The 20,332-nt window shown below is 46.4% G+C and overlaps 1 protein-coding gene across 1 annotated transcript in view; it reads right to left on the bottom strand.

Annotated features, from left to right (window-relative positions):
- Positions 1-17,836, bottom strand: part of MSN (moesin) — a 67,901-nt gene extending 50,065 nt beyond the window's left edge. Inside the window, exon 1 of the mRNA XM_030851495.3 lies at positions 17,581-17,836. Within this exon, the coding sequence (XP_030707355.1) occupies positions 17,581-17,592 (12 nt within the window). The 5' untranslated portion in view covers positions 17,593-17,836. The remainder of the gene's footprint in view (positions 1-17,580) is intronic.
- Positions 17,837-20,332: the final 2,496 nt, after the last annotated feature.

Here is a 20,332-nt window from a genome sequence, read left to right as displayed (position 1 = left end):
GCTTAGGACAGGCAGTCCACACATAGCTAGGAGAAGAATGTTTTGTTATGGATAGTTGAGAGCTGATTATATTTCAATGCATCATTCGTCCCAAATGGTCTATAAATGATCTGTTCCACAGAAGTGAACTTTTCCTGATAACTGAGGCTTACCCTTTTAAGGATCATAACCATTCTTAATGGTGAGGTGAAAGCCTTTCATCCACTGAACACATTTTACTGCTTTTGTCAACAGAAGGTGAGAAAATATGATTTACGCTTCTCTGAGCACCTGAATCCTATATGCTTGATTTTCTATAGAACTAACATTCGAGGGCTTTTTAATGTATTCTTATCCAAGTTTCCCACCAGCACTGAGGATTATCATCCCCACTTTACCGATGAAGAATGGGAGGTTAAGGAACTTCCAAAAGGTCACACAGCTAATATGTGTTGAAACACATATCTTCTTACAAGCCTGACCTACAATAAATTCCTGAAGATACTTTGGATCCAAGCCTTCTCAAGTAGTGCAAGGAATTCTTTAAAATGTCATTCCCTTGCCCTTTTTAGACTCTGACCTCAGAGCCTTGCTCTCCCTGCCCCACAAGGATTCAGAAAGCTCCAATCCCTCAATTTGCAGGCAGCTTCCTGTTTGTCTAAAGGGGAAGGAATAATGCCTGCAGTCGCCTGTAGTAGGCCTGGCCTAATCAAGGTCAACCTCTGGCGGCAGAGGCTCTAGGATTAAAGGCTGGGCGAGCATAAGCTCTGCTCCACCCACCGTGAAAGTCTGGGAACTAAGAAGACAAGAGAAGGGTGGGGCATGCCATGAATGAGCAGAAGAGAGCCTGCATTTCTGGTAATCCTGCTTCTCCTTGCCTGGCCTGGCTTCGGATCAGTACCCTCAATCTAACAAGCTTCGAAGAGTAGGAGTGGCCACTGGGCTAGATTTTTTTTAATATACTGTGTACAGCTGACCCTTGAACAACATGGCTTTCAACTGTGCTGGTCCACTTATAAGCGAGTATTTTTCAATAAAAACGTACCACAGTACCACACAATCTGCAGTTGGCTGAATCTGTGGTTGGTTGGTTGAATATGCGGATGTCGAACCAGGGATATGGAAGGCCAATTGTAAAGTTATATGCAATTTCGACTGGCAGAACACGGTGGTGGTGGGGAGCCTATGACCTCCCTATTGTTCAAGGGTCAACTGTATTTATTTGTATTTCAAAAAACACTATCTTTCTCAGCTCTTCAACAGGATGCCTCAGCTATAGCTGAGCACTCTGCAAAATTCCACTTTTCTGCCACTTGGACAAGATCCCTGGTAAGTACGGGGTGAGGGGATTCTAATCCAGCTTCACTGCTCTTCTCTGGAGAAGACTGGAAAGGCATGTGCACACCAACAAAAAACACAGCTTCTTTCCTCAACTTCAGATAGCTATAGCAGCCAGAGGTCTTTTGAGGAACAGGGTTCTCAGTCAGGTACTGTTTGGAATCAAACTACCCCAAACTGGCGAAACCACAGAAGAGGGAGAGGGCCACGTTAAGCACAGAAAGGTGGTTTACCCTACCACAAATCACTCCACTCAGATCACTTAGGCATGGGTGAAATCACAGCAATCTCTAAATGTGGGGCCTACTGAGCTTGAAAAGGGGAACAGCTTTCATCACCCTATCCTTCATCCCAACAGAAGGGTCCACAACTCCCTCCTTCTCCAGAAAGCCTTCTCTCTCAGGCAGGCAAGCCCTTACAATGTTCTCTTTATTTTCCATTCAATGAAGAATATGAGCCCTTTTCATTTGTGAAACACTTTTAAGTGCTTTTAAGTGTTCCACCCACTTGATAATTTGATTATTAATGAGCCCATATAGATGTTAAAATCTGATTTGATATGAAAAGATGGCCACCACATAGTAAGTTTAAAAAAACAAGTTGCAGAACAGTATGGATTTACATTATGTGTGTATTTAAAGTTATATGTATATAAATGCATTTAAAAAGGAGTCTAAGTTCATATAACTAACTAGGTCACATAAATGTTGGTTCTCTCTGGAGAATAGAGTCAGGGCAGAAAACAGGGGATTTTGTATTTTTCAGTGTTGTTTTATTTCTCACAGCAAATACGTATTAGTTTCACAATGAAAAAACACAAATCAAAAATTGTAAAATAAATAAAGTCTGGTTTTATTTAAGTCTGCCCTACCAAAAAGCACAGACTATGTCTGTTTCTATTCTTCGTACGGTGTCTAGCTCAGCACTATAAGAACAGATGGAAAAAGTCCTTTAAAGACCAGATAACCTTCAGAGGCTCTTGCTATTTTAGGCCACCCAACCCTATCTAGTAAGCCTAAACCTATACCTCCCAAATGCTGGCCATACCCCTCTCTCAAGGGAATGTGTGGGAGGAAGAATACCTCCTACTGCTCCCCAAATTAGCCTACCTTGACTAAAACAGGCCGAATTCTGCAAAGATATGCAGTCTGGGACCTAAGGCAGCCTGGGTGATGGTGGTGGCAGTGGTGGTGACAACAGCAGCAACAGCAGAACACGGCTGCTGGGTGCCCCAACATGATGATCTACAGCATTTCCCTGCTGTCCTTCTCTGGCCCTACCCATCTCTAAGCAGAGGAGCCAACTCAATCCTTAAACCTTGGGAGTACAAACCTCTCAGGATTAGATTACACAATGCAGTCCTGCAATGCTGGCCATGCCACAATGAGCAGCACACATACAAAAAAAGTAAAAAATTTTAAAAGCTGGGTAATGCTTCAACTTTGTACTCTAGGGCCAAACTCTGGGTTGCTTCACAAACGCAGATAGAAATGCTTGCATGGCTACCTGTTAAAATCCACTAAAAACTTTGATTTGAATATTCTCCCTTGGTATGAACACTACTGCATTGTGTGAAGACATGGGAAAAGGGAATGGAAATTAGCTATGAACAAGCTGGTCACTCACACACAGGTAAACAGGTTCTTCAAGGCGCACAAGAGGGAAAACTCCTCCCCATTTCTTGGCACTACTTAGCTCCACTCTGCCAGGGCCCAGCTGGGTCCACATTAGGTAATTTCCAGTGGGTCCCTGAAATTGTTTGGCTTTCTAGTAGACCTAGCCAAAGGAGTCTGTGCAAGACAATTCCAACTTGACAATAGTAGCTATTAATGTATTTATTCAACAAATATTTGTCGAGCACCTCCTCTATGTCAAGCACTGTGCTAGGTACTGGGGATAAAATGGGAAACTGTCCCTGTTCTCAAGAAGCTTACATTCTCAGTGGGCTAAGCTGATAGAATGAAAACAACACACTCCTGAGAGTCTTGGCTTAAAGCCTTGCTTCTGCCCCTGACTCTCTACATGACCTTGAGCAAGTCTCTTCACCTTGTTGTGTTTTACAGTTGACAAAGATCTTCCATAGATTCAGGTAATTTGCTTCCTTTATAAAACATAAAATTCTGGGGTGGATTCGGGGTTTTCAAATGGCCAGGACAGCAGCAAGAAGCCATGGGTAGTATGTGGAGAAAATAAAAGTCACACTAGATGGAGGAGAATCTCTATCCAAAGACCTTGAATGTTCCCCATGAGCTATTTGCCCAAGACAGGTGGGATGGGCAGGCCTTTGAAGAGCATATAGTCAGTGACAGACACAGAGTCCTGTCCTTCTAACAGTACATGGCTGGTTTGAGGCCAGAAGGCCTGAAAGGTGCCCAGTTTCACTGAAGCTTCTATAAATACTTCCACCTCCAGATGAAGAGACATTAGGAAACCCTCTACTCTAGTACCACTCATTTGTTGCTAAAGAGCTGAAGAGAAGGTGGTACCTCCCTCCCCGGCCACTTGTGGCCATTTTTTAGTAGGGCTGTACTGGGGCCAGTTGGAGCCATGCTGCCCAGGTAAGTGGGGAGATAGGGACTTCCCTGCATACCTCCCACTAAAAGCATCAGGTTGTGGCACACCTATGGGAATGCTTGCTCGGGGAAACTCTAGCATCTGACGTTATGGGCTCAGAAGCTTGATGAGCAACACACATAGAGCAGAACTTTAAAAGGCCAACTGGAACAAAAATTATGGGGTGTCATGGACCTACCCTCCCTCCCCTGTGCCCCACACCTCACAGAGCACTTCCAGGTGCATTAGTGCCCGAATCTTCACCATAACCCTAAGAAGTAGGGTGCTATTATCCTTTCCATTTTACAGATGGGAAATCGAGATCTGGAATGGTTTGAGAAGTCTACTCTGGTGTGTCAAGGCCAGCAAGACTCTCTCTCAGGGCTCTCCACCCTATAAGTGCTAATGCATCTTCCCTTCTCCAACGTGTATTTTCTCTATTATCAGTACCTAGTATGTCCTACCAGGTGCTCATCCAACACTGTTGGATCCCTTGCATACAGTACTGCTGCTTCCCCTTCTCCATGTCTGTCACTGACTATGCATTCTTCAAAGGCCTGCCCATCCCTAACCATCTCCACAACAGCCCCTTCTTGAAGCAGGAGGAGTTAGAAACTTTCAAATCCACAAGTTTACTAAAGGAGAAAGCATGGGAGCCCAGGTGGCTTCAATACCACATGGTAAGTATCATAACAGAAATTCTTACAAGGTACAGTGGGCACACAGAAGATAGTACAACTAATACTACCTGGGAGTATTAAAGAAAATATCCAGTGGAGGTGTCATGGAGTGAGGGGAGGGGAGGAAGAGACACTTGACATTTCAAGTTGAAAGAAGAAACATATGCTAAAGGTGAAAGATATAAGAGGTATGGCTTACTTGGGGAAACTTAATCCCACAAAGCTACAGCATAGCGTACATGTGGGGCCAAGTGGACCTGAGTCTGGAGAGAGAGCTAGGATGGAGCCTGGTATCAAAGGGCTCTCCATATATACCATGCTAAGGGGTTTAAATTTTCTCTTGTTCACATTCACTGCAGTGTTATAAATACTGGCAAATGCTGGGAGTAATCTAAATGACCGGCAAAAGGGGAATGGTTAGTAAATTATGACATAGTCATTGGATGGAATTTTGTAAAGGCATTAAAATGTTCATTTTTAAAAACTAAATAGCATTTACCTAAGTTTTTAGTGATATGTTAAATAGGGATAAAGAAGTAAGATTTTTTTATGTACAATACGATTATACCATGGAAAACTAAGGTACATATATGAGATGTGATGAGAAATACACATAAACAATAACTGCTATGTTAAAATGGTGGACTTATGGAAGATGTCTCCCTCTATTTGCTAAACTCTGTCATATGCCACGTTGGGTTTTATAAAAAGGAGAAGTATAAAAATAACCACTCTTCTTCTATTTGACTCCTCTTTCCTTCTCCCCTTCTCTCTCCTCTACCGGTTTCCCTACTCTCCCTCACCAACAGCATTTCTAATCTACCAACTGTGACTGGAATCCTTAACAACACATGTGAGGTCCCTAGGAAGGAAAGGCTGCCAGCAAGGTGGCTACTCCAAGCAGCAAGTTCCTGCATGGTCCAGAGGCCGTTCCAGCTCAATGCTGGAGAAGAATCTTCCACCCAAAAGCATTGTCCAGCTTTACCCAACTAAGTCTTCTCTGATTAAACTGCCCTAAGAACTTATTCCCAAAGGAAAGAAGACAGACACCAAGAAGACTTCTATCTTGCCCTCACTCCAGGAGGCTCAGGGCAGGTGAAGATCATGTTCATGGCCAACTCCTAGGTGGTTGATATACAGCCCGGGATCCTTGTGCAAAATGTCAGTGAGGAGGAAGAAGAAGGGTGAAAACAGATCCAGCCAAGGGCACACCATCTCCAGGAACTAGCTTATGCCTCATCAGCCTATCACTCCCTCATGGGAAATTCAGAAATCCCTCCCCTTTCATCTACAGGTCTAACACCACAGGAAGCCATATTCACAAAATGCAAGATAAGTTGAAGGCTGAACACTAGGCCTATGGCAATCTCCCTCACTAGAAATTTCTCCCCTTCACTCCACCCAAGACCACATCACCTAGCTCTCCCGATCCAAGGGCAACAAAGGCACCGGTGACTCTGACAGAAGAAGGGGACGGGGAGCTTAGCAATTTAAGACTCAGCCAAAAGCAATTTCATAACCCTAAGGAGAGGGATGTTGTGGGGGAAGGGAGTAGAGGAAGTCAAATCTCATTTGCATTTCAGTTTTGGTTTGTTTCTTGGTCTTCTCCTTCCCTACTGGAACAATGACCAATTCAAGGGTCTTCTATTCTTCCTGGAGTCACCAATGACCCAAAATAGCCTGCAACTGTACTCTGCAGGCTGAACTCAAAGGCCCCACCCCCAAGGCACTCAGTTAACAGTTGTCTCTCCAAGCCAGGATACCTATGGCAAGCTCTGTGGTAGGTGGATCTAATACGCCTAAGGAAAACTCACTGAAATAGAGAGGGCTACTTACACTTTGATAGCTGGGGGGGGAAATGACACTTCCAATACCATTCTAAAGAGGAAAGAGCAACTTCTCCAAATAGTCACTGTTCTCTGTTCTGTTACACTCTTTCCAAGAACCTCTTACTATCTTCTTAAAGACTAGGCACAAATAATCTGAATGTCAGAAAAAGCCAATGTTCTCATTTTACAGATATGAAAACTAAGGCCCATAAAAGTGACCTGCCCAAGGTCACACAGGCAGAGACTAAAAACCAAATATCCTGATTCGGTCTGTTATTCTTTTTGTTGTACCATTTCTACTCAAAAGCATTAAAAAAAAAAATTCCAGACAAGTGCTCCAAGCTGTGTCAAAAGCTAAGCTCTTCTAAGCTAGGGCTAGACAGCTCAGGACTGGAGATAAGAGGCAGAGGGACGCTGGACGCAGCCCGCTCAGGAAAGTCAATTGAGAAGCCTAAGCAAACGAAAGGCACACGTAAAGAACTCAGCAACTGGAAGGCTTTACTTACTCCAAAGGAGTAATTTCAGATGCTGAGAGCCCAACCGCGCCCCACCCCACCCCCACACTCTGAGCCTTTCCAGGCTGAGCAAGACTACTCTTAGGCTATCAGAGATCTAAGTAAGAAGCTAGAGGGAGGTGACCAGGCAGAGTAAGGAGGGCAATGAGAGATAAGAAAGCAGGGTGGAGAAATCACAGTCATTCCAAAGCTCTCTCATCTTCCTCTCTCCTTTCTCACTGGCCCCCACCCTGGCCCCAACAAAGAGCCTCACCTCCTGCTCCAAACAAAACCCAAAGAAGGAGAAAATAAAAGTTTGCAGATGGCACTATATAAACATGAGGAAGGTGTTCCCTGTACCAAAGAAGAACAAGGCACTAGTTGAGGTGGCAAAGGCATTTGAGGGGGGAAAATATAGCCAAATAAGGCATACTTGACTGGTAAGGAATCATCAGGAAAGGTTCCAGAAGCTGACGTCGCAGGGGGGAAGCCTTTAGTCATTGGTTTCCTCTGGCAACTGGCCTAAGGCCAGGCGGCAAACTCCCAACCTTAGGAAAATGCCCAGGCTATGGTAGAAAGAAAGGCAACTAAGGCTAAATTTTCCCCAGGCCCTCTTCAGGTCCTGCTGGAGCACCTCTCCAAGTACCAGCAGAGAGGTGTAGTATAACCCTGAAGCAAAGTGGCAGATGTCCTCACCAAGCATATGCTAGATTGGCCAAGGCCCAGGTGCCAAGAAGAGTAAGGAACCTGAGGAAAAGGGCTTTACTCCAGTTATATATTTCTGATATTGTTGGTATTTTCAAGTCAGAGAAAAGAAAAATTCAAACATAAAATGTTAAGTTACTTTTGCTCTCAACAAGGGAACTTCTATGGGTTAGTCAATCTCCCAGGAATATCTGCAAGGATAATTAGAGAGATGTTTGGCTCACTTAAAACCCTTGAAGATAGCAAAGATTTGTACACCTTAACTAAAGACAACCAAATTGGCTATTACCTTGACCCCCACCCTCCAACTGCATACCACAGTTTAGTCAACCCCAGTTAAAGATTACAACAGGTATACAACAGGTATATAGGAATACTCTTGGTATACTTCATCTAACCTTCAGGCTGAGATTTCTGAAAAAGGACAGGGGTGGGGGAGGGGTGAGGGGCAGATTAGACCAAAACAGTAAGATCAGGAACCTTATCTAAATATACTTCAGTGGAGAAAAACGAGCCTTGACCTTTCCCAAGTATTTAAGGGAGGCCAGGACTAAAGATAGGGAAGGAAATGCTGACCAAGCCCGATAGGTATGCCTTATTCCCCCTCCTATCTGCCAAATAAATATCCAGGAAAGGATTTCTCAGGGTTATACTTTGTTACGTATGACCAAATGCCCACATCTCAACTTTTCTCTCATTAGATCCGGATTAATACCCTGCCCACACAAAATATCTACCAAATTCCCACATAGAACGGTCCCCAGGGACAGGAAGAAACTTCAACCTTTGAAGTCACCTATCACAGGAGTTACCTGGCAAAGCATTACTACTAAGCAAACACAGTGGTAGGTCACCATACCAGTGGCCTAGGAGCTAACTCAACACTTACCTTATGCCACAACAAGCCCACTGAAAGGAGCATCAAATCTGGTTCTGTCATCAGGCACAGCCGAAGAGCTGTGCTTTGAAAGTTACCCAAAAGTTCTTTCTTCAAGTTTAAGGCCCAGATGCTCCAGCTGGGTCCTGGCCAGAAAATTCCACACTCTTCAACCTATCACAATCACACACGAAGAAATCCTCCCCTCATTTACATCCTTTCTCAAATACCTATGTCATAGCAAAGCCACTGAGAGAACTAAAAGCTGGTTTTAGGCTGCTGACCTAAAGAGAGTAATCACTAAGCTCTATTCCTTGGTTTAGCTCACATGGAAACATGAAGGAAGGAGCTGCTCACATACCCACTTGGGCAACAAAGACAACAAAATTTGTTTTAGTTAATTCACCGGATTCTGGAAAACCCAAGGTAGAGTCTCCCCCAACAGACCCCTTCAGAAGGGGTTTGCCAGTTGAGACAGGACTGTTGGCTCCAACTGACCCTATAAAAAGCAACTTGGTCTATGCTGACATGTACTCTGTGGCTTGTACAATCCACAATCCCTTCAAACAGTCAGCACATCAAGCCTTCCTTCATTTCAGACAAACTCATTTTCAAGAGAACACTGGCATAGGGCCACTTGGTTTACACCCACATACCAAAACTACATCACTGTCCCACCCAGAAAAGCCACTGCCCCCAAGTGTACACATCCTCTAAGGCCCTGTTCATGTCCCAATAAACTCCCTTCTTCTCAAAATCTATAGAAAATGTCATGTACACACTTTTGTCAAACTGTTTTTAAGTGAGTTAGCCCTAAATCTCCAGTTAAATAGGAGATCTATGAAGGCAGCAATTGTATCCTCCATTCATTTATTTGTATCCCTTATAGTAAATAGTACCTAGTAACCACTCAAATAACAGTGAGAATGCAGCTGCCTGCCTTCATTCTTACCATCCTACCTAGCACAGGGTTGGGCACATAGTAGTTCCATAAATAATAATAACTAACATTTGCATAGCACTGATTAGATAGATGCTAGGCACAGTTCTAAGCACTTTATAGGAATTGCCCTGTTTAATCCTTACAACAACCCTACGAGATAGGTACTACCATTATCTTCACTTTACAGTTGAGGAAAATGAAGCACATAAGTTAAGTAACCTGCCCAAGGCTACAAAACTAGTTGGTCACAGAGCTGGGATTTGAATCCAAGCAGTCTGGTTCTAGAGTTTGTGCTTTTCACCAGTACTCTATGTTCCCTTTCTATAAAGGCCTAAAAAGTCCTTTTTTTGGCTAGCTACCTTCATCAGCCTTGGCCTACAAAACCTAAAGGTGAGTAGTGAGGGTTGAGGCCAGGACACTCCAGTCTGTATTCAAATGGTTGCAAAGCAGAAAATAGCGTCACCAAAGTGGAAGAAAGTACCATAATATTCACCTAACTCAAGGAACAAGACAAGCTGGAGCACTGAGTCAGAATACAAAGAGGTCAGAGCTCAAAATTTTAAATGGCAAAGAGAAAGTGGGGAACTTGGGTGAGGGGCAGGCAGGAAGAGAAAAAAGTCATTTTGAGGCCCCAGAAGAAGTGAGTCACCCGCTGACTGAAACTTGCTACAGCAGAAGCTATTTAGGGGAACTCCACTGTGGCCATATTGTTAATGTAATCACCACAGAGCCAATTCTCTGGACGTCTGTGTCTCATGGATGAAAAGAATCATCCTTCCAAGTCAGGCAAGTCCAGTGAGAGATCACTAACTTGGGAATCAGGAAAGCCAAGTTCTCCTTTCAAAACTGTTACCGAGGGACTTCCCTGGTGGTGCAGTGGTTAAGAATCCACCTGCCAATGCAGGGCACACGGGTTCGAGCCCTGGTCCGGGAAGATCGCACATGCCGTGGAGCAACTAAGCCTGTGCACCACAACTACTGAGCCTGCACTCTAGAGCCCATGAGCCACAACTACTGAGCACGCATGCCACAACTAACGAAGCCCATGTGCCTAGAGCCCATGCTCCGCAACAAGAGAAGCCACCGCAATGAGAAGCCCGCGCACTGCAATGAAGAGTAGTCCCCGCTCGCCGCAACTAGAGAAAGCCCGCACGCAGCAACAAAGACCCAACATAGCCATAAATTAATTAATTAATTAATTAATTGGTAAGGATAATCATAGCTATCATAAAAAACAAAACCTGTTACCAACTTCATGTGATCCTGAACAAGCGGGCTAACCTTTCCAGGTATGAATATGGGAAAGAAATAACTCTACTCAATAAAGACTCTTACTGGGACGTCCCTGGTGGTCCAGTGGTTACAAATCCGCCTTCCAATGCAGGGAACGTGTGTTTGATCCCTGGTCGGGGAATTAAGATGCAACATGTTGCAGGGCAACTAAGCCCGCACACCACAACTACTGAGCCCGCACGCTCTGGAGCCCATGTGCCACAACTAGAGAGAAGCCCACACTCTGGAACAAAGAGCTCATGTGCTGCAACAAAAGATCCCGCATGCTGCAACTAAGACCCGACACAGCCAATAAATAAATAAAAATATATACATATATATATCTAAATAAAGACTCTTAAAACTGTGAAGTCTAGCCTCAAGCAGGAAAACATAGCTAGTCTCCTCTCCTTACCTCCCTTCAGTGCACATATCTACTTTCCACCACACTTTACAGCCAAAGCAAAACACTTACCTTCCTGGGAAGTGCTACAAAGAATTCCAAAAGCAAGGTCAGAGCCTGAACCATCTCAATTATCTCCATACAAAGTAACCTTTGAGATGAGCTCTACATACTCAGAACCACTGCTCTTCCCAGGACCATTTTAACACTATGGTCAAGTCACCCACAGCACAAAGGGCGAAAACACTGAGCACACTGCATCAAGTGCCATTTGAAAGGCAGACATTCAAAATTCCTCCCTTAATCTGGGACCAGGCAAGTTGGATTTTAGTCATAGCCTTATTACCAGTTCATTCAAATTACTTCTGTTTGTTGGACTTTGGTATCCCCATCTAAAATATAAACTAAACTTAAACTACAAAGTTTAAGGCCAGCTCCTTTGCTCTGTGATTCAACACTCCTGTGAGAAACCCAGACCACTCAGAACAATCAGCTAAAAGGGAAGCTTAAGGCTAAGGAAGCTCTTGGTCATCGTAAATACAGATGCATTTGAAATGCTGCACCCCACAACAGCCAGCCTTCAGCTCATTGGTGATAGATACCTTAGGAGGTCGGTTTATGCCCACCAGCTCCTCACTGTCTACCAGTATATCTAACTACCACACAGGTTAAAAGTAAACTTGAAATATAACTCAGTAGCTTCCTGGCCTCTCAGCGACAGTCAAGGAGAAGAAATGGGGGGAAACCCAGGAGGTTTTCTGAGTGTTTGTCTGAGGCTCTTCAGTCAACCCACAGCCTTCACAATATAGTCTCAGTTGGTTTCTTTCTTGTTCCTCAGACATAGCCCATAGACATAGGCCGTAGTCTGTAGCCTCAAGAGGAAACGGCCAAGAACACTCATGCCAGTGTTCGTGTCAGAGCTACTAATGAGACAAACCAATTCCCAAGCTAGAAACTCTCTATTCTGAACCCAGTACCCAGGAAGAAACAGCACTCCAGAGGTGTAGGGAGACAAGAAGATACATTTTAGCAAGTGCTGTTGAACTTTGTATTCTCAGCATAGCCTAGCACACTGCCTGGTACAAAGAAGGCACTCAAATGTTAAGGAAAGGATGTCTGAAGGAATAGACGTACCAATGGGAGGCTTGAGGTTGTACCATCAAGGCTTTCAAGAACATCAGTACTGGAAGGGTCCCTAGAATGTATCTATTACTAGTACAGTTCTCTCATGACAAGCTGGAGAGACTGAGGGTCTGAAGAAAGACCTTGCCTAAAGGCCCACTTCATTTAGATCACTTTACTGAGGACAGGGAAGATGTTCTTCTTACATGGAAAGAGAAGAAGAAAAATTATCAGGTCAGTGTTACCTGCCGTTTCCCAACACCCACCTACCAAATCAATGGAGTCCTGAGCTAACCCTCCAAGTGACTGCTCCTGCACCACAAATCAGAACCTGGAACTGAAAAGTTTTTCAGCTCTATCAAGCATTAAATAGGAGGAGGGGGGCTTCCCTGGTGGCGCTGTGGTTGGGAGTCTGCCTGCCGATGCGGGGGACAAGGGTTCGTGCCCTGGTCCGGGAGGGTCCCACATGCCGCGGAGCGGCTGAGCCTGTGCGTCCAGAGCCTGTGTTCCGCAGCGGGAGAGGCCGCAGCAGTGAGAGGCCCGCGTACAGCAAAAAAAAATAGTCTTCCTTTAAAAAAAAAAAAAAGGAGGAGGAATGAACAGCAAAACCAGTCAGTCACGACAAGACGACCTCCTTCACTTGACCAACAGACTTCCCCAAAAGGTATCACCTTTGTACTGTTTTCTTCGGGGGAAGAAGAGTAGAATGAGGTAGCAGGGAGAAAATATCATGAGTTAGGAAAGATATACATGATAAACTCAGTTCTATCTTTGAAAGATCAGAAACAGACTGTTCCCAACCTGTAATGATGCCAATTTTCAGCAACTCTAGCCGCTAAAGACCCAATCCTAGTAGTGTTGGTAGACAGATATTCTCCCTTCTGGGGACCTTGAGTTTTGAAATTCCAGTGACGGGGATTCCCAGGAAACTACAAAGGGACCTAGATATCCTGTTGCCAAGTAACACTTAGAAAAGATTTCAGAATAAATGTAGCTATCAACTCATCTCATCCCTCTAGACAGAATTGGAATTGGAGTCAGAGAAATAGACCAGATGACCTCTGAATGTCCCTTCCAGCTCCACCATTCAGTAAAGCAATCTCCTGAGAGAAGGAAGAAAGAGAAAAGTAAGAAGAACACCCTCAAGGGCTTCCCTGGTGGCACAGTGGTTGGTAGTCTGCCTGCCAATGCAGGGGACACGGCTTCCATCCCTGGTCCGGGAAGATCCCACATGCCGCGGAGCAACTAAGCCCATGGGCCACAACTACTGAGCCTGCACTCTAGAGCCCGTGAGCCACAACTACTGGGCCCACGCACCACAACTACTAAAGCCCATGAGCCTAGAGCCTGTGCTCTGCAACAAGAGAAGACCCCACAATGAGAAGCCTGCACACGGCAACGAAGAATAGCCCCCGCTCGCCATAACTAGAGAAAGCCTGCATGCAGCAACGAAGACCCAACGCAGCCAAAACTAAATAAATTTTTTTTTAAAGTTTAAAAAAAAGAACACCCTTAAAACAAGCTATTGTTACAGGCAGCTAGATAATAATGAAGAGTTAGCAGACTTGTGACCAATACCATCTCTGTCACCCACTCATAGAGCAACCTTCCCTTCTCCAAGCCTTACATAGAGTATAGATTAGTTGGTACCTTCGAGGGTCCCACAAAGGCTCTCTTGCCACACTAGCCCCTCTTCCCAGAGAGCTATTCAAGGAGAAGCCTAAAGGAAATCCCCAAGATGGTTCCTGCTCTATCATCTAAACTTCACAGAGGGCCAAGTGAACTGGAGAACCGAAGAAGTGGACAAATGCAGGATCCAAAGAGTAGTCTCTCTCACATAACCTCCATTCCTGATCCTTTGTCCACCCCTGAAGTCTACAGGCAGGGAAGGGTTAAGAGACTGATATTCTGCCTCCTATTCAGCAAGTACCACTTTAGTGCCACTCGAGTGGCTCAAGTAATGCTAGGAATGGCAGGAGAATAAACAGTCCACACAGCCCCTGTTAAAGTTTAGCTGAATGCAGACCCAGAAGCCTTCAGATACTTCAAGGAGCTGGACTCCTTACATCTGCTCACATGCATGGTCCCATCAATGACCATTTGATCACCTTTCCCCTGACCTGTCGAGCTAGAGCTAAAAACTCAGCAAACTGAAGAGGTTTTACGAAGACTGATCCTCTAACTAAGTCCCAGATTCAAATCCTAGCTTCACTACTGACTTGCTGCATCATTCTAGGTCAGTCCCTCCTATCTGTGGGTCTCAGTTTCGCCATCTATACAATGAGAACAATTGGACTTGACAATTGTGAAGAGCCTTTTCGACTCTAGTAAACCAAAAACTCAAGAACATCTTGAAAATTCAAAACAGTCACTTTTTAGGGAATCCAAGAGTCCCAAAGACTTTGTGATCTAAAAAAGTTAAAGAGGGTAGGGAGGGGAAAAAACTTTTTTTTTTTGTTTTACAACTGTCTTATCATCATCACAAAGTATAGACAGTAGTTAATAAACTTCTTCATTCTGGCTACTAAAGCAGACTCAGGAAACTGGCAAGTAGAAGCACAGAATCCAAGAACTGGTTGTGGGGACGGGCGTGTAGAGGGGCATGTTTTAACAGATTTAAAGGTAGCTGGGTGACTAAGGGAGAAAATTGGCTGTAAAAGTGAAACTAACCCTAGACAGACTGTAGACATCGTTCATATGAATGAATGGATTTGATTTTTCCACTACCTTCCCTATCTGTCATACTCCAGAAATAGCCTAAAGCACACTAGTAAAGAAGGAATAGAGAATAAGGAATTTTTTCTCTTCATTAAAGTTACTAGCTGGTATGCAGTGAACTAGAGTGTGCCCCTGGATGCCTCAGCATTGGGATAAGGAATGAGAAAAGTAACATGAGGCACTTTGTGACACCTCAAACTCTCACCAGGAGACCACACAAATGCCAACCTTGGTTACTTTGCCCAAATCATCTACTTCCTTTTATCTGAGGACCAGAAGTCCTGAGAATAGGGGCCAATTTGCTTTGAGCAAGAGAGGGGGCTCAACTTCAAAAATCCTTCACTGAGTGAGAATAGAGGGTCAATGGAATGAGCATCAAAAAGCACAGACCCCGATCTTGGTTCTGTCACCATGTGCCCTTAGGTGGTAAGTCCTTTCCTGTTAGGCCTAAATATCCTCATTAGTTGAGAGAGAGAGAGATACTAGATAGTGTCTGAGATCTCTTTCAGGTTAAGATTCTATGGTCTTAACAGGCAATGATATAGTTGTTTCTCCTAAAAGTTGACCATTCCTTACTTGGGACAGGTCCCATTGCCCAGGTGGGCGTCACCCAGGTGGGCTCAGGAATTTCGTAACCATCGCAACATGGTGGGGAGGGAGATTAAGAGTCAGGTAGGGGGTGTAACGCTGAAACTTTTTCAGGCAGGGTCGTCCTTTGTCCTTGAAGCACCATTGTCCTTGGAATACCACAATTCCTTGAGCCAAACAGCATAGGAAATTCTCCAAATCTGCCAGTCTATCAAAATTCAGCCCTCTCCTTCCAACATGATTCAAGTTTCAGTCAATCTGTATAAAACTACTTTCAGTACCCTAGGCCTGACCTCAAACAGCTCATACTCCAATCTCTCCACAGCAGGAAAAAGATCACCATGCTGTCGTCTTTGCCACTTTTGACTGAGACAGGATGGTTTAGATAACTTTGAGATAATTTCCAGGCCCATTAAGTTGCACATAAATGAGAGATATCTCAGGATTGAACAGGAGACATGTCACTAAAGAAAAGCGGTTGTGGGGCACAGTCTATTCCCAGAGATCCACCCACCTATTTAGGCAAAGCCACATCTGAAAAGGAGTCAAAGAGTCAACCACAGAGAGATAAAGCCAAAGAGAGGCTTCTGGAAGGATTTTTATAATCCTCTGTGATAGCAGAGACTGCCCTCCCCCCTTTTCAAAACCATTCTGTCTCACTTTGTGTGTATGTGGGGCGGTAGAAGGGGGTGTGTGGAAAAGCCCCATGTCATAAAACCATTAGCAACTGAAAAGAGAGAGAAGGTAGAAGTACACACTTGTTGAAACCTTGGTGTTTTTGAAGGACAGGTTCTGGAAAGGCAACAATGACTTTGCAGTAAGGCTGGAACACAGCAATGTGGCAACTAAAGCTCAGCACACACCAAAAGAACTGGGCCCCCCACTCCTCTCTTTCAGGGACCCTCAGTCCTTCTCAAGGCCACTAGTCACTATCTCAGCTCTACAAGGCTCAGGCAGTCCTAGGGAGAGGGGTCTGGGATAACTGCAGAGCCTAAGCCAGTGCAACAAGTTGCCTGGCCTAAGGGACTCAAGCTAGGGTGGTCACCCAGCTTTCCTGAGCAAGGGAAGAGCCTCAGCAGCCATTTGGCATGACTTGCACAAAAGCAAGCAGGGCTCATTATTCAGGCACACCCCTCCCCCCTCCCTCCTGGGCATCCGGCCCCCCCTAGGCCCCACTCCCAGGAGGCTTCTTCTCTTCTCAAAACAGCCAGTAGGGTGGAGACCAGATCCTTAGAAGCTACCACCACCCTAGAAAGGTGTGGCCCCACTGGAGAGTCCACACCTCACAGAATAGTACGGAGTGAATAGGAGGAAATAGAGAGCCAGTAAGTAATGGGAAAGGCAGGGATTTGGCGAGTGGAGAAGAGGAAGAAACCAGTCTTCTTCTCCCCGACCCGCCCCCCACCGCGCGCGTCCAGCCGCCCCCCAACCGCGCGCGTCCAGCCCGCCCCGCCTGCAAAGTCTTCTTGCCTCCCTTCAGACTGGTGCCTAGTGAAGTGTTAGCGCTCCCGGTTAAGAGCAAGCGGCCTCGATGAGTCCACAACTCTCTCCTCCCCTCCTAGTGGGAAACAGCTGAAGCCGCCTGGGGAGGCTGTGGGAAAGGTGAGTGGGGTTACGGGATCCGCCCTGAGCAGCTCCCACCCTCCTCCTTGCTTCTCGGTTCCCATGGCCCCTCCTGGTCAGTGGCAGCCTCGCCCCATAAAAGCGCCAATTCCTGGACTGGGGTAAGTGTCCTCTTCCGAACCAGAGTCCTCTCCCCTGCGCCCAGGGCCCGTCAGGGGTAAAAGGAGACCTTGGGCCCCCAAGGAAGCCTTCCCTACTGTGGCAATCCAAACACAAGGAACTAGAATCTTTGAAAGAAACCGGCCCGCCCGGCCCACACTTCTATCCCTGGACCCCTTTACCCGCGAGGGCGCGCCAGACCCGGACTCCACTGCCGCCCCTCCCCACGCCTGGCCTCGGCGGAAGGCGCGGCATCGCGAGCGGACGCGCGGCTGCCCAAGTCCCCGGCCATCGGCGAGGGGCTATGAGGGTCCGCAAGAGCCCCCGGGGTCGGAAGCGCCCATCCCCGGCACTCACCGTCTTGGGCATGGTGGCGGAAAAGGCGGCGGAGTTGGTGAAGTTTGGCTGGGAGCTGTCGGACGGCGCTGAGAACGCAGTACACAGGGCTCGGACTCCGGGGACTGGGGGTTCGGACTGGGTCTCTCGCCAGCGTCGGGGCGACTGCTCCGCTTCCTGCTAACGGGCCACGACTTCACAAACCCCACCCAGGAAAGAGCCGCCCCCGTCGCACCGCCCGCTCCTTTATGTGGCCCGGCTTCCGCACCGCTCCCCGCCCTCGCGCCCGCCTTCTAGCCGGCCGCGGGCCTCGCCCCGCCCAGCCCAGCCCTGCCCTGCCCTGCCTGGCCACACCAGCTACTTGGGGGCCAGGCTGGGCCTGGGCGCCCCGGTGGGGGCTCTCACCCCTCACCTGCGCCTCCCTGCCCCTCTCCCACCCCCTTCACGGCCCCTGGCCCTCAGCATCCGGGCCATTCGGCCCCACCCCCAAGTAGGGCTGGGCCCTAGGCCGCACCCTGGAAAGAGGCTTACAGCTCTGACTGCAACTTTCCACTAATGGGGAGCTCACTACCTGTCAAAACTCTCCGTTCCTACTCAAGACGGCTCTGACTCTCAGAAAGTTCTTCCCGTGTGTATTTGAACTCCTCTGTGGCTCCGCCTATGGATCTCAGCTCTGCTCCCTGAGACAACACAAATCCCCTGCTGTCCCTAACTCCTCAGAAGTCTGAAGATCCCATATCCCCCTGAAACTTCTTTTCTCTTGGCTAAACTGCCTCAGCTTCTCCAACACTTCATCAATTCTCTTCTGTAGGATTCTATATCGCTTTTCCCATCATATTTCAACCCCATCCTTGCTCAATCCTCATTTTTATCAGAATTGGGCTCCTTTTTCCCATATCTGTCTCTATTCACTTTCCTTCCTACAAATCCCAGTCTCCACTTTCTTCAAATCCTGATCCTATAGCCCCCACAACACATTCACTGATACCTGATTCACTGTCTGATAATTCCCCCAGGTTAGATGCACCCCCAGTCCACTCCTTTGAGATATGTCTGCCAGCACCCTTTCTGCTTCTTGTCAAGGTCACAGAATCCCAGGATAGAGGTGTTCTAGACTGTAACAGTCATCTAGTTAAGTCTGAGCTTTAGTTTGAAAGTGACGGGCCATAGTTCTTTTTTCTACTATCCACTGGTAATTGTGCGGAGGCACGGTCTGAGTATTCTTTGTGAGGTAGGGTAACACATACCTCAGGGATGATGAGCCAGCTTGGGGCAGTGAAAAGGATATTTGAGAGGGATGGTCGGGACACCTGGATTTTAGTCATAACTTTGCCATTAACTCACTCTCTGATCACTGTGTAGCCTTGGGTAAGTCCCTTCCCCTCTCTGGGCTTGAGTTTCCCCTTCTGTAACAAGAAAGGGCTGAACTCCTGGGCTTCCAAGGTCCTTTCCCACTCTGACATTATAAAAGGATAACAAAGGAAGTAGACTTCCTAGGACAATAGATGAGTCTAGCAGGGTTGCATAAAGACTGGCGTTGCATTTGCTCTCAGGAATCAGCAGTCCTATTCACTATGCTTTCCCAGCTCAACAGGGTCCATGCATCAATGTACCTCAGCTTCTTTCAGTGCTGTCAAAATCCATTGATATGTGCTAGGGAAAACAGAGTTCCCTGCCCAGACCATTTTCTGGAGCTGAGCAGTTGACCCAAGGAAGAGCAGCACTCCCCAGAAAGCCTCAGCAGCATGGGTAGCAATGGCATCAATCACATTCCTTGACATTGTCATGGCCTTTTTCTCCCAGGAGTTCAAGGAACTCACTGATTCCCTCATTCATATTCTAGAGCTCACAGGGGCCTGGAACTAGGCTAAGTGCCTAAAGCGGGAGGAGAAATTGATTGGAAACTCCAACTTTCATTGTCCATCCTGGAAAGTGGAAACCCCCTGTGTGTCATTCCCCACATCCCATGCCAACACACCCCCTGCTCCAAACACAGACACATAAGAGACCTGATTAGGGAGTGTCAAGCATCTGAACACAGTATTAAAAGGGAAAAGAGACACAGGAGTTCAAGTGAGGGAAGGGAAGTCAAAAGGTAGGGAAGCAAGGAGGTTGATGGAAAGAGGGGCTGAGAGAGGAGGTGGTTAGCCCCCTGGGGAGAAGGGTGGGGAAATGGGAGGAGACTGTTTAGTCTAGCCCCCATTCAGGTCAAGGGAACTGAGGATCCAAAAGAGGAAAGAACTTACTCAAGATCAGGCAACTAGTGTGGAGAATGGATTCAGGGGTAATAAAGAAGACAAAGGGCTCAGTTAAGCTGTTTCTGTAATACAAGCAAGAATTTTTGAAGGCTAGAATCAGAGGAGTAGTGCTGCCGCCACTTCACCAGACAGAAGTTTGTTATGGTGATTATAGTCAAGCAGCTGGACATTGCTTGAAGGTTAGACTTGAAACCTCCTGGCTAGGAGGGACCCATATTTGATATTTCCATGTCTCCAAAGCAGAGCAGAGGCAGCTGAGGTGCCCTCTTGTTCTTCAAGATGGCCAGGGAAACACACCTTTGTTTTTACCTCTTTGTAAAATACTTCATGCCTATATGGCCAGAACTAATCTCCCTCACCCACCCCACACCCTACCATGATCCCATGTGAATTGAGTTAGCTCAATCTTCTTGGGGCCAGAGTAATCCCAATACTTAGCTTTAGACATGATGAGGTTTATGCCAGTGTTTGTAGAGAGAAGACATGGGAGTAAGGGCTAAACATCCCCACATATG

The sequence above is a fragment of the Globicephala melas genome, chromosome X, assembly GCF_963455315.2.
Source record: "Globicephala melas chromosome X, mGloMel1.2, whole genome shotgun sequence".
Taxonomy (NCBI): Eukaryota; Metazoa; Chordata; class Mammalia; order Artiodactyla; family Delphinidae; genus Globicephala; species Globicephala melas.
Note: the sequence above shows the minus strand (reverse complement) of the source record. Positions and strands in the feature narration are given on the sequence as shown.